The 14,218-nt window shown below is 40.3% G+C and overlaps 1 protein-coding gene across 1 annotated transcript in view; it reads right to left on the bottom strand.

The window, feature by feature from the left end:
- LOC131455271 (radixin) overlaps positions 1–14,218 on the bottom strand; it is a 30,549-nt gene that overhangs the window by 10,766 nt on the left and 5,565 nt on the right. The window contains exons 2-3 of the mRNA XM_058622805.1: positions 12,255–12,359; positions 1,600–1,683 (exon numbers count right to left, since the gene is read on the bottom strand). Coding sequence (XP_058478788.1) covers positions 1,600–1,683; positions 12,255–12,266 — 96 coding nt within the window. The 5' untranslated portion in view covers positions 12,267–12,359. The remainder of the gene's footprint in view (positions 1–1,599; positions 1,684–12,254; positions 12,360–14,218) is intronic.

Genomic DNA, 14,218 nt, shown 5'->3' with positions numbered 1-14,218 from the left:
AATATAACAAAGAAATCATTAAAAACTGAATCATTTGTGGTCAAAACAAGACACTTCTGGACGACAGACGCTTTATGGTCCAAACAACTAATCGATGAATCGAGAAAATTACGATTAATGACGAAATAATGATTAGTTTCAGCCCAATGTGGTATGAAACAGATTGTTTAAATCATTGTTTGCACTCCAAACACTCACATCAGACTCTAAACATATGTATAAACATGTAATTCTACATAAAACTGAGATTGTGTTGAGAGAAAACATATAAATATTAACCTCCGGACTATAAAACAACCACCCGCTGATTCACTTATGCTACTATTATGGCAGCAACAGGAGCAGCAGGAGCAGGAGCGTGTGTGAACCCATCATTGGACGTGTGACAGCCGGTTGCTATGACGACGCACACGGACACAGCAAGCCGAAACATTCAGATCTGGTGAGTCAGCTGTGTATGTGCACGCACGAGCGTGTGTGTGTGTGTGTGCGTGTATCAGAGCTATTAATACGACTTTCTAATACATCTAAAATCCACCTGATGCAATCAAAGTGAATAAAATCACGTGTTTAAAGCGACAGATCAGGGTTTTGTATAAATGACTTACACATAGGTGGTGTTCTATAAACAGCAGACTCGTGTGACAGATTAAAGGGACACTCTCTGATTAATGTCCATCACTTTATCTCACTGCACTTTGTAAACCACTCACTCTCCCACACCAAAGCCCATAGAGAAAACCATCGCAGCACATAGGAGGTGTGATTTGATCTCCAAGTATAAAAGAGAGAAAACAGACATGACATGACACAACTCTGAAAGCTGCCCTTTACTTTACACTCTGCACACACACACACACACACACAGTTAGACAAAGAGTGCTTTGTATGTCATCTCTGTGCAGAACCAGTACCAACCCAGAACCAGACCCAGCCAAGCACCCACTGGCACACACACGCAGGTTTGCACAGCTGTTCTTCTTGGGACTCTGCATTCACTTCCCTTCAACCTAACCACAAAACCTAACCATGGGCCTAAATTTTAACAGGTTCTGCCTCATTAGGACCAGGTTTTGGTCTCCGTGAGGACTACAGGTCCTGACAAGGTCAGTGTTTATGACAGAAAATGGTCCTAAAGAGTTGACAAATACAAAAACACACACACAAACCTTATTCACACAAAAGTATTCTGAATTCCTGACAAAATGCATTCAAGAAACCTCATAAATTTCATGATTAAATTTAGTCCTTAAAGGTCAGTGTGTAAGAATTACCCACATCTAATGTGTCTAATGAAACTACGGTGGCCTTCACATACCAGAAAGGATGTAACCTTCATTTGCAAAATACACAAACTGTAACTGGTTTGTCCTTTCAGGCTGCCGTAGAATCCATAAAGCAAGACCCCCCTTGTCTTAACTCCAACTCCAAATATGCCAATGTGATTGCACACAAACTGACTTAAAGGGGTCGTATTTTCACTTTCTGTCAATGAAAACCCTCTTCAATGTCACATACTGGACACTTCTCTAATATTTACTGAATTATGTTCACATGTTCACATTTAAACACTTCATAGCATCAGAGTGTAATTGTTACCTGGTCAAACAGCTGTTTGCCTGTGGTGTTGGGCTGGATGGCAAACTCCAGCTCAGCGTCCATGGTGGTGACGCGCACATTGATCTGCAGACACACAGAAAAATCAACAATCGTGAATGAATGACTGGATGAATTAGGTTTGAAACAAAGAAAAAAATGTAAGAAATGAAGGAATCGTTAAAGAAAAGAGAATACCTAGTAAAGTAGTTCTACATTAAGCCCCTTAAAATCCATTATTGTACTTTTTTTATGCACTTTGACTCGAGTAGTAAATGCACCCAAACAACTCCAAACATACGCATACGTTTGAATTATTCATGCAGAAATACATAAATGAAAATATATCACTGCCACTGGAAAAGCTGCAGTGGAGCAGGGGGAGAGGCGGAGCTGCAGCAGAAAGGGATTCTGGGAGTTGTTTGTGGTCGTTTGTGACATTTAGATGTAAAAAAAAAAAAAACACGTCTCTCTAAAACATGAGTTTACAGCATTGTAAACATAATTTCCACCAGCAGCACTTTCCTCTGACTAACTGGTGGCGATAATCCGATCCAATCCACTCCAACTTTATTTATAAAGCACTTTAAAACAAACAGCTGAACCAAAGTGCTGTATTTCAGAGATACATAAACATGTAGAAACACAACATCTAAAAGACCTAAAAAAACAATAAAAGAGTAAAATACTGTATACAATTGTAATAAAGAAAACACGTCCTGCACTTTTATCTTTTTAGGGACATTTTATTTCTTTGTGTTGTTACAGGATTATCTTCTGATATATGGATTATTGAAACATCGTTATTGTGAGTTACCCTTTAATTTCAGCCTCTCTTCGTGTGTGTGTGTGTGTCTGCATTTTGTTACAGCAGAGAAACCAACACCAGTGTGTGTGTGTGTGTGTGTGTGTGTGTGTGTGTGTGTGTGTGGTGCTGGTCTGTGCTGCAGTGAAACAAACTCTCGCTGTCCTCAAGTGACCCTGAGAGACAGTGAGAGAGAGAGAAACACTTGGAGAGAGGGAGAGAGGGAGAGAGAGAATAATAGGACAGTAAAAAACCCAGTAAACTGCATTAAGAATAAACTGCTGCATAAGCAGTGTGTGTGTGTGTTCACCACCAGATTAAAAAGACATACAGCTTGCCTTGTCTAGTCCATGTGGGGTTAAGTGTGAGAACACAACCATATGGTGTGTGTGTGTGTGTGTGTGCGTGTGTGTGTGTGTGTGTGTGTGTGTGAGTTCTTGTATGTGCATCTTTGTGAGGACCAAAAAAAAGTATAAACCATATGTTGTGGGGACAATTTGGCAAATTAAGGACATTTTCTGGTTGCTCCTCACGTTCCGTCACCCCTTAAACGGACCTTCTGAGGGTTAAGACCTAGTTTTAAGGTTAAGGTAAGTTTAAGGGTTAAGATTAGGCACTTACTGGTGATGGTTAAGTTTAGGTTAAAGGGATAGGTGCAGGAATGCATTATGTCCTATGAATGTTGTGTTTATACTTGTATTTGTTGCCTCTTTAGGACACTTTTCTGTCATAAACAACTCATTTCTGTGGAACTGGTTAAAGTTTGGGACTAAGATTAGGTTAAGGTTTGGGTTAGGGATTAACTATTTATGGTAAAGGTTAGGGATAACGGTTTTGTTGAGACTGTGTGAATGAATGAAAGAGTAGCTGTACAAACACGGCAGTTTCACACGTGTCTGTCATGGTTTAACGTGAGTGAGTGAGTGAGTGTGTGCGTGTTACGTCTCTGTTCTCTGGCTGATAAGGTTTCCATAGCAACGCCCTTGAGGGCTGATTTTAAATGTAATAACCTAAAAAGCCCCGTCGGGCTGTGGGCCTGAGGATGGATTTAAACACTTCACTTGTCAGTGTGACAAGGTCAGAGGATGAACCCTGACCTGAGGTGATGAGGTCAGAGGATGGACTTTTGAGATTCATACGTACATATACCTTTAAATGTTAACTATAGCAGGTCAGAGGTCATGGGCTAAAAAGTTAGTACCAGATTATTTATCAATAATAAATGATTACTTGAGAAAGTACATTATTGATTATTCAATTTTGGGAATAATTGTTAGTTGGTTTAGTTCAGGACTAAACTACAGATGGGCATTTCTAGCAAAAATGCTACATTTAAAATTCAATGGTATTTTTCGTGAAATATTCGAACATTGTAGACTCCAGTGCATCAGAGCTAGTGAAAGTAATGCAGGGTTCACATCGTGTCGTTAACAGGAGGCGGTAACGAGTTGCATTGAAGGACCTTGGTAAATTCAATCACTTCTGCAAACACACATTCAGTCAAATGTGGACTCAAGTATAACGTGTAGACAATCGAAAATGGGAATTCAAAATGAAATGAGTCAACATGACCTAAAACCAAGGAACTAAACTGGACAAGTTAAAAAATCGAGGATTAAGAGAATCGTGACGACCCTAAATATGACTGCAACCTTAGGCTGAATGAGCTGCTGCCTCCTTGACCTCAATGATTGCACAATGACTTTACCAAACCTTACTGTACCATGATAGAAACACAGCTTAAAATGAGTGGAGATGGAGAGAGAGACGAGTGTCAGACGGGACATGTTAAGAAGATGAGTGGATGAAAGAGGATGAAGAGACGTGAAGAAGACAACGTGGACCTTGTTTGCCTTTAAAGCCTCTGCTAACCAGCTTAACTTCAAACGGCTTTAAATAATATGTCTGAGTCAACAGGTGGGCTGTGTGTGTGTGTGAGTGACTACTTATAAACAGTAGTCTACCATTTAGTTGTCACTACATGTTATAAATAACGAGGAGACACAGGAAGTTAAATTCCTATTTACTGTCATTTACATTAGTATGTATGTATGTTTTCTGATTATCACAGAATCGTCGTATCGCGATATCATTGGTATCGTGGACCATGTATCGCATATCGTATCGTATCAAGAGGTTACAGCGGGATTCACACCCCTAATAGCTAGGACGTGCATGTATATACATATACATATATAAACATTAGGTCTGGGTTAATCTTGTTTTCAGGTTTTTCAGCTTCTTAAATGTGAATATTTTCTGATCTCTAACAGAACATTATCTTTTTGAGGATTGGGAAAGACTACGAACCAATTAATCGAGAAAATAATGGAGAGATTGTGTGAAAATCTCTGTGACATCCCAAAATATTAATAACCACTTTTTTCTGAACATTATAGACATAGTTTCCCTGATACAGAACAGGGGAAATGAACGATGGGATGGAATTAAACTGAACAAAGGCAGAAACAAAGAGAACCTGGAAGGATAAAAAAGAGAAGAGGAGACAATGCAAACATTACACACACACACACACACACACACACACCCTGAGGTGGACGACCACTGCTGCTGCAGAATTGATTTCCATTACGTTTGTATGTTTCACCCATCAGTGTCGAGTGTGTGTGTAAACACCAGCACACACCTGTGATTAAACATGTTTCCTAACACGGAATTTTGTTTGTTTGATGTGCACACATCCGTCCTGTGTGAGTGAGTGTGTGTGTGAGTGTGAATAATAATAACAACACACATCAGGCCTGTTCATCTGCGGTGCGAGTGGTGGCGGGACGTCGTGCATTATTGATTTATGTGCTGCGTTTTGCACATGTTGCCCTCTCTGGTGGTGATGGTGTCCCCGGGGGCCGGGGGCTGCTGCAGGAGGAGGAGGAGGAGGAGGAGGAGGAGGAGGAGGAGGAGGAGGGAGGGGGTTCAGCAAGTCGGTGTGGAGGAGGCTTTAAATATTTCAGAGGGCCATTTTAATTCACATAATGGGAATTATCCAAGTCACTAAAACTAATTAGAGGAAGGGTGTGAAGCTCACCCTCCCTCCACCTCCTCTAACCTCAACTAAACCCCAGTCACTGCTTTACTGGAATGTGTTAAAAATAGCTGTACAGGCAAAGCAAAAATATAAAACCATACATGATGATGATGATGAGCCAGAGACGTTAACTATAATCAGTTCTATAATCTATACTATAATCAGGTTTGTTTGTTTGTTTTTTTTAATAATCAATCAAATTTTCAGATTTTCCAGCTTCTTAAATGTGAATATTTTCTGGTTTCTTTGTTCCGTAAAACACAGAAATCATTAATCATTAAACAACAAAAGCAGGCATTTGAGAACAACATTTTCTAGAGGTCTGATCTAGACTGATCAACATATTCTGACATTTTACAGACCAAACTACTACTCAATTAATCGAGCAAATCCAAAAGGCTGCAACTAACGATTGTGTTCATAATGGATTAATCTTTTGATTATTTTCTCAATTAAACAGGAACTTGTTGGAAAAAGGCTAATGGCTGTTTCCCAAACCTCAAAATAATAATGTAATCAAATGTTTTGTTTTGTCCACAAACTATTCAGTTTTTCTGATTTCTTTGTTATATTTAAGAAAAACCGTAATAAGTAATCAATGACTAATTGATTCATTGCAGCCTTACTCTAGTGCATTGATATTTGAATTGGAAACTGAATTAAATCTGGCGATATCCAGCCCTAAAACAAACAAACAAGGTCAGAAAAGGCTTTTCCCTCAAATAACTTGTAGTTTAGTTTATAATTATTATATTATTAATAATGCAAGTGAAATACGAGGCAAAGGAACAACTGTTTAATGGCATTTTCTCTTTTTTTTTCTTTACTTTTATTTAGCCAACATCACCTCACTCTTTGTCTAGCCTCCTCAGGTTAGCCCAGTTCCTCAGGTTAGCTGCTAACAACTAACTAAAAAACCCTGAACAACATGAAAGCCGTGGAAATAAACACCAGGGGACACCTGTGCTGTGTTTTGGGGGGCTGTATGTCCACACATACGACTGTTTCATGGCATTTTCTCCTCTTTTCTTTGCTGTTATTTACCTAACATCACCTCACTCTTTGTCTAGCCTCCTCAGGTTAGCCGCTAACACAGAGCGAACAGACCCTGAAGAACATAAAAGCATTTCAAATAAACACCAGGGGACACCTGTGCTGTGTTTTGGGGGCTGTATGTCCACAGTCCACACAGAAAAGCCCCATTAAAACTCACCCTCAGGGCAGGTTTCTGAACTCCAGACCAAATTCACTTTTTAATGACGCGCCTCAGGCTAAGCTAGCTTATCGAGTTCCTGTTACTCACTCATTCTTTTTTACATTTTTATCTTTGTTTTTAACTTCAACACTCCGCTCTTTTATATTCTTGTTAATTAGCTACCTTTCTTAGTCAACCTTTCTTTTGTGGCGTCAAACGTGCCTGCGGGAGCCACTTAGCATTAGCGCTTAATCCACAGTGACATTTTAGCATGGTCATTGTGAGAACAGAACAACAGAGGACGCTCATATGAAGCAGTGAAAGGTCCTGATGTGTTTATTGTCCCGCTGCTGCGAGGCTTAATGTTAAAGTATAGCCGACTGTAACCGGAGTGGGATTTTCCCCTCGGGGGCGACCTGGGTGTCGTTTTTCTGGGCCGTATGTGAACAAAGTGGCCGTCACTCACTCTCCCTTCATTCTCAGTTGTCTTCCCTATGGGTTTTTTTCAATAATCTGAGCTTTTCCTTTCTATTTTTCTCGTATTTTTCGTCTCTTACCTTCAGCCTAAACAACCCCTCATTCAACAGAGATGTTAGCTAAAATCAGAAATGCTTTGTTGCTCTTGCATAACGCTGGTTTACCACTAACATCGGGCTCACACAATATGAATGACTTTGCCAGTCATTTGTGATTTATCAAACTTACAGCTGTGCTCTATTGTCAGTTGTTAAGTGTGAACTCTTGAGGTCAAAGTTGGTTAGCCAATCAGAGACCAGGACAGTGTAATGATGGCTTAAGTTTTGTGCCAAATGTTTAATTGAGACAGATTTTGGAAAAACTACAAATTGGCGACCATATCCACTGCAAGGTACCAGCATCAGTACCAGTACTGGTCTTGATTTGGGCCCAGCCATTAATAGGTTTGAGTGTTTATTTTTAAATAATAAAAACACATTTATAGACAGACTGGTATGGATGTAGGATATTTTCTAGTTTCTTTGTTCCATATAACAAATCAAAACCCAACATTGTTTACTGTTTTTGAAACACAGATTTAACAGTTTTCCACCTTTTCTGACATTCGATGGACCAAACAACTTATCAATTGAGAAAATATTTACCAGATTAATCAATTATGAAAATCATTAGTTATCATCACTATTCCATTGGAATAAAAGGAGAAGTTGCAATAAAACATAGTAAAAAAAACAAAACGGCAGATATCGTTCATGGAACTGCTAAGAGAAAAAGTTCAATGGTCAACCTGGTGGTGAATATTCTATTCTGTTTCTTTCTTTTCTGGATACAAAATATCACAGATCCTTTGTGCCATTAATTGCTTATCATATTTCTCTAAGTTTAATGAGACTCGACAAATTAATCATGGGCTCCACCAGGTGGAAGAAGAACACTTCGGACATTTAATGGACCAAAGACAGAATTGCTAAATGGATGATGTAAACGATCATGAGTTGCAGCCCTAGTTAAAGAACATTTCACTAGAATTGACCAGACATGCGCTTAAAAACCCTTCTCTCTCTTCTCCTCTCTGTCATTTCATCTTTCATCATGATGAGCTCTTTCATATTCCCCCCCCCCCCCCCTTCATGTTTCCATCTCTAGCTCTAGCACACTCTCTCTCTTCATCCTCTCATCCTCTCACTCCTTTGTTTCCATCACACATCCCTCGTCTCTTTCCAGTAATTGGGCCCGGCCTAATTCCCCATTACTGAGATTGATGGAGCAGCGGCTCAGTGCAGTCGCCGGTCGGCTGTAGATAAGAGCAGCGCTGTAAACACCCTGCAAACATAAGCTTCCTGGTGCTCACTCACCTCTGACAGTCGACTGTGGGCATTTAACTGTGGTAAAGGTTAGCACGCGGGCCTTAGCACGCGGGCCTGGGTTTCCTTAGAACTGCACCACTTTTTTTTAAAATATAAACAAGTGTCTGTTGCATTCGGGCCACTGTCGATTGAGTTCACACAGCGCTGATGAAGCCGCGGTCAATGCCACGCGAGTGTGTTCATCAGTGCATTCCTGTGGTGCACACAGGAAGCGGTTTGTTATTAGCGAGGCGGCTACAGGTTGACTGAAAACACAAGCAACAAAAACCACATAATGAAGCTTTAAAAACCAAACTGCTGTTACTATCATCTTCTATCATTCTATCTATCATCTGAAACGGATATTACTTAAAATAAGACTATACAATCAAGATTAGGGTTGCAAAGGGGTGGAAAATTCCCGGTAAATTTCCTGAAACTTTCCAAGGGATTGGGAACTTTAGTTTTGGCTCTATATGTTTCTGTTAACTAAAAGCAAAAATAAAATGTCTTTATTTAAAGAAAGGAAATAGGTTGATGAAGATTTTGATGCAAATGTTTGTAACTGTGAATTAAGTCCGGATGTTAAATTTTAACAACTCTCCGGAGCAAAATAAATGTATTTGAATTTAATTCTGCTAGCACATGTTTTTATACATCATATTAGAGGTAAAAGAGTTAAAATTAAAAAGTAAAACACCTGTTTTGTCACCATTGAAACAATAGCATATTGCATTTCTATCAAATTAATTTTAACAGGAGCAGCTAATGAGATGCATTCAAAGACCCTGGTAAATTTCATCACTTCTGCAAACACACATGAAGTCACTTGATTCCTGCTGCTGCCACCTTGTGGTAATAGATGCACCACAAAGTAGCCCGTCATTCAAGAAGAAAGATTTGTTTTTATAAATACAAGCATTTTTCTTTTTGCATATTTTCAATATATTATGAATTAGGGGTGGGAATCAAAAACGACACAATACATGATAAATGGTTCGCGATAGCAATACGATTTCTCTATGTATTAATTAAAATATCTATATTTGACCCGGTGCATAAATTATTGTATTGCACAAGGAAAGAGGACGATATATCTACTCCACACTCGTGTTATGAATAGTCACAGAAACTGATCGACTTTTCATAATCAAGCAAATAATCAAATACTCACAATTTAATAAAGGTATAATAAAATAAATGGAACAATCAGCTCCACAATCATTACGCTATAATCCTGTTATTTCAACTGCAGAGCAATCGTGTTTGTGTCAGAGTGATGTGAAAGCCCCCACTGTCTTTCAGGCCAAAAATAGAGCAGAGAAAGACACAAAGATCCCTTTGTGTTTGCTCCTTTCAATGGACAGGACGGTTCCACAAAGTGACCGACTGTTGTGCTTCTGCGTGTGTGCGTTTCCAAAAACTCCTGCGCACTCCTGTAACAGATTACTACTGACGACAGACTCCAGGCTGGCTCTAAAACAAACACACACTGGTCTGTGCAGCTATTCGTCTTAGGACTCTGCATCGACATCCATTCATTTGGACAATCTAAACAAAGGCTTATCCCTTACCTTAACTTAACTTAACCATCATTCAAATCTATGTCCTACACTTAACCAGCTCCTCAGGAATGAGGCTCTGCCTCATTAGGACCAGGTTTTGGTCTCCATGAGGACTACTGGTCCTGACGAGGCCAGTGTTTATGACAGAAAATGTCCTAAAGAGGTCACACACAAGTACACACACACACCGTGATAGGGCAGGTAGGAGTGGTTGCATGATAGAAATAAAGAACAATGGCTTATTTTTATTTTCTATTTCCAACTTTCTTTCTTATCAGTGCCTGAAACTCATCCTGAACCTGAGTCTGCGTCTGTTTTAAGCCAAACAATTTAACCTCTGGGGTTTTACTGTATACAGTGAGGCTCTAGGTAAAGGTCAGCTATTTAAGGTATTTTTGGTCTATGTGCTTGTTGTATGAGGTACTCTGGCCCCAATTTTTAACCTTTTATAGTTAGCATGTTAGAGTAGCTACACAAGTATCTATGGTTAGCATGTTAGAGTAGCTACACAAGTACTTATGGTTAGCATGTTAGAGTAGCAACACAAGTACTTATGGTTAGCATGTTAGAGTAGCTACACAAGTATCTATGGTTAGCACGTTAGAGTAGCTACACATGAACTTATGGTTAGCATGTTAGAGTAGCTACACAAGTACTTATGGTTAGCACGTTAGAGTAGCTAAACAAGTATCTATGGTTAGCACGTTAGAGTAGCTACACAAGTACTTATGGTTAGCATGTTAGAGTAGCTACACAAGTATTTATGGTTAGCATGTTAGAGTAGCTACACAGCCCCTTTTTTGTATGGCTAGCATAGCTGCACTACAGGTTTGTTGTGGTTAGCATAGCCAGACAACAAGTCTCTTATGGTAAACGTAGCTATACAAAAAGGTTTTGTAGTTTAAGTATCTTTATGTAGGTGATATTCTTTGGACTCTGTAATTTTGTGAAATATCTCAAGACTTTCGCTTTTGAAGTGAGAAAAACAACTTTCTGCTTAATCTTCACAAGAACCAGGACATGTGCAAACACGAAAACGTGCAAACTTGTAGCTAACGGGATTGAAGCTTATAGTACGTGTATTGCCAACATGTGTGTGTCACTTTATAAACCACTCCCTCCCTCTGCACCAGGGTCCATTGACAAAAACGTCTGTTTGAGCTCACAGGACACGGGAGGTGCTGATCTACTGCTGCCTCAGACACACGTTTGTGTTACTCCGTTAAATGTGAATGACGACTTTCAAACACCACAAGTGACAACATAATAGAATTAGACTTATTGACGGTGGTAGCAGTGGATCAATAACTCCTGTGTCCTGTGAGCTAAAATCGCTGGTTTTGTCAATGGACCCTGGCGCGGGGGGGGCGGGCAAGACATTTACAACGTGAAATAAAATTCAGTTTCCTGTCAGAAAAGGTTGTCTAATAGCAAAATAAAGTGGTGAACATATTCTTAAAGTAGTATGCACTTAAGCTGATGTAGCGTATGAGCTGAACCCTTTTATTTTAAGTGGCTGATATATTTTTATTTTTTTATTCGGTTATGACTGAGCTCTACCGTTGACTGCTCTGCTGCACAGACGGCTCTTAGAGTGCAGTCACCTGAACGCAACAACACACTTTGTGTAAGTACTTCATACAACCTCGCATCGAAAATCCACAACTGTCTGCTTCAGTCAAAACTCGTACTGAGTTTTCATCTTCATTAAATACCTTTCTGCAGACTGTAGTTACACCAGCTAAAATACTTGCTCTGACATTTAAAACATGAAAATGTTGAATTTTGTTCATATTTAGTCACATAATGAAGCACACATGTGAATTTCCTTTTGCTGCAGAGGCTTCTTTGGCCCCTGAAATCTATTCCTGCCACTTTTTGCTTAGAAAAGTGCATTTAAATGAGTTTTTTTCCACACCTGCTGCAGCGTAAGCCAGTACAAGAGCTGACATAGACTTATAGCAGAACAGGAATATCAGCCGAGAAATGTACATCAGTGTATAAAGAGCTCAGGCCACAGCGTAGATGTACAGTAGATGCTGAACTAACTCAGCTGTGGCTGCAAACTCCCCGAAGCCACATGCGCTGCAGCGACGCGGCATGGCAACCCTCTCTCAGCAAACACAGAACGTGTAATAATGAGTGCGGCACCAACTGTGGAATGCAGCAGACAAGAGGTGGAAAAAAAAGCCTTGTGGGATTTTTTAGAAAAGCAGCTACTGACCGGTTTGGGCATCTTTCTCCTCTCTCCGCCCTTCCCTCGTTCCTGAGAAACTAGAAGTAGTCGTCGTCCGTATTTCCTGCTTCTTCACTCCCGGGGCACCGGCGCCTGCGGAGAGACAACAACAACACATGCAACCACGTCAATAAACAATAAACAAACAACATAAACACGAGAGACAGGACACAAGGATTAATGATGTTGGACAGCAGCGTATTCAGGCTACTGTTTTATAGTCATTATCGGAGGATTTTGGCGTGTTTGCAGAAACCTGAGAACACATTTCAAAGCCAATATCGCCCGATACCGATGTTGATCCGATAATATGGCGCGTCCATGATTCCCACACCAATTAAGCACCAGATCATTTATACAGATTCAAAGTTGCGTTGGCGACATCTAACCTCCCTGACCTCCGAGGAACAAATTAAACACCTGCTCTCTGGTGACGAGTGAAGCGGTTACTGAGCCTCAGAGAGAGAGGGAGGGAGAGAGAGAGGGGGGAGACTCGCTCGTGTTAACAGCTGCAGCCGAGCTTCTCTGGCTACGGCTGAAGATTCTCCAGAGACCAGGTGGAGGTTAGAGAGAGGTTAGAGAGAGGTTAGAGCGGCAGAAGAAGAAGAGTTTCCTGGAACTTTACCAGTGCTCAACACGACACGCTGAGTGGCAGTTTCTTCTGAGAAGAAGAAGAAGAAGAAGAAGAAGAGGAGAGAACTGGTGGACCCGGGTCATAGTTTCCACTTTCTGTGTTTGAATTTGTATACATGCGTGTACAAGGCTGTGCGGTTCCATTCATTGGAAAATGAGGGTCAGGATTGAACGTGGAGAAAAACATAAAGACCAGAATGGGTCGTTTTCTCCTGGAAAAGAGAAGCAACCGAGGTTTTATAAACATTATTTTATTTTTTAACAGCTTTATTTAACAGCTTCTACTGGAGTCACTGTGATGCTCAAATGTCTGTTAGTGGAAAACCAGCCACGCAAGACCAGGGCCGCCGACCCGGAGTCCTCAGACTCAGGAGGTTTCACGAGAAACACAAATTACCGGCTGTAAGATCGAGGCAGCGAAAGCGTTATTTTAGAGCCGTTGAAAAAGAAGCAGAAAAACCGTTTTCGGAGGAAGTGGCTAAATACACCAGACTCCTCATTTTAGACATTTGCTTTGCTAAATGCTGGAGATTAATGTTAATGTTTTCAGGGATTTTTATGTCTTTTTAATTTTGATCTGCAGTTTGTTCATTGTTCACCTCAGCTCACTTGGAATCTCGTCACAGGAACAGGAACTAAAATAAAACAAACACCAGGTACCAGGTTCTATCAGTGGTGAGCCGAGTCGTGCTAGAACTGTGTGGTGGAATTTGTCAGAAATGGGTCATTTGGGTAAAATACATACAATCTAAGCAGAGTGTGCAGAGTTTCCTCGCTTCTATGATGACAGATGGAGACAGAGAGAGAGAGAGTGAGGAACAGAGGAGAATATTAATGGAAGAAAAAGTCAAGTGAAGGTCAGTCACATAAGGATTCAGAGCTCGTCTTGACCCACATACCTGCAGACTGGAGATAGCGGTGAAGACGGTGAATACTGAAATAATGCACATGGACTTAAACCTGCATCACATTTCACTGCTCGGCTATAAATTCATCCCTGCTGCTTTATTTTTTATGATAAATTTGTTCCAGATAAAATTCCTCTTCCAGTCGTAGACCTGATATAATCTTTGTCTACATCGGTGCTTCACGTCAGGGGTCACAGCGGATCATATCTGGCTTTGTTTTCCATTTTCAGCTCAACGTTTCTAGATTAATGGGAACATGAACGAAGCCACGCGGCGGCTAAGATAAGAAGATAAGAGTGAAAAAAGATCAACAATCTCCAAACACAAAGGGGAAGAAGACAACGTCGATGACGAATCCAAGCACAACGTATCAAAGATCCCAAAACATCAGTTAACAGATTCTCCTGAATT

The sequence above is a fragment of the Solea solea genome, chromosome 2, assembly GCF_958295425.1.
Source record: "Solea solea chromosome 2, fSolSol10.1, whole genome shotgun sequence".
In the NCBI taxonomy this organism is placed as follows: domain Eukaryota; kingdom Metazoa; phylum Chordata; class Actinopteri; order Pleuronectiformes; family Soleidae; genus Solea; species Solea solea.
The sequence above is the reverse complement of the archived record's forward strand: the minus strand, read 5'-3'. Positions and strand labels throughout refer to the sequence as shown.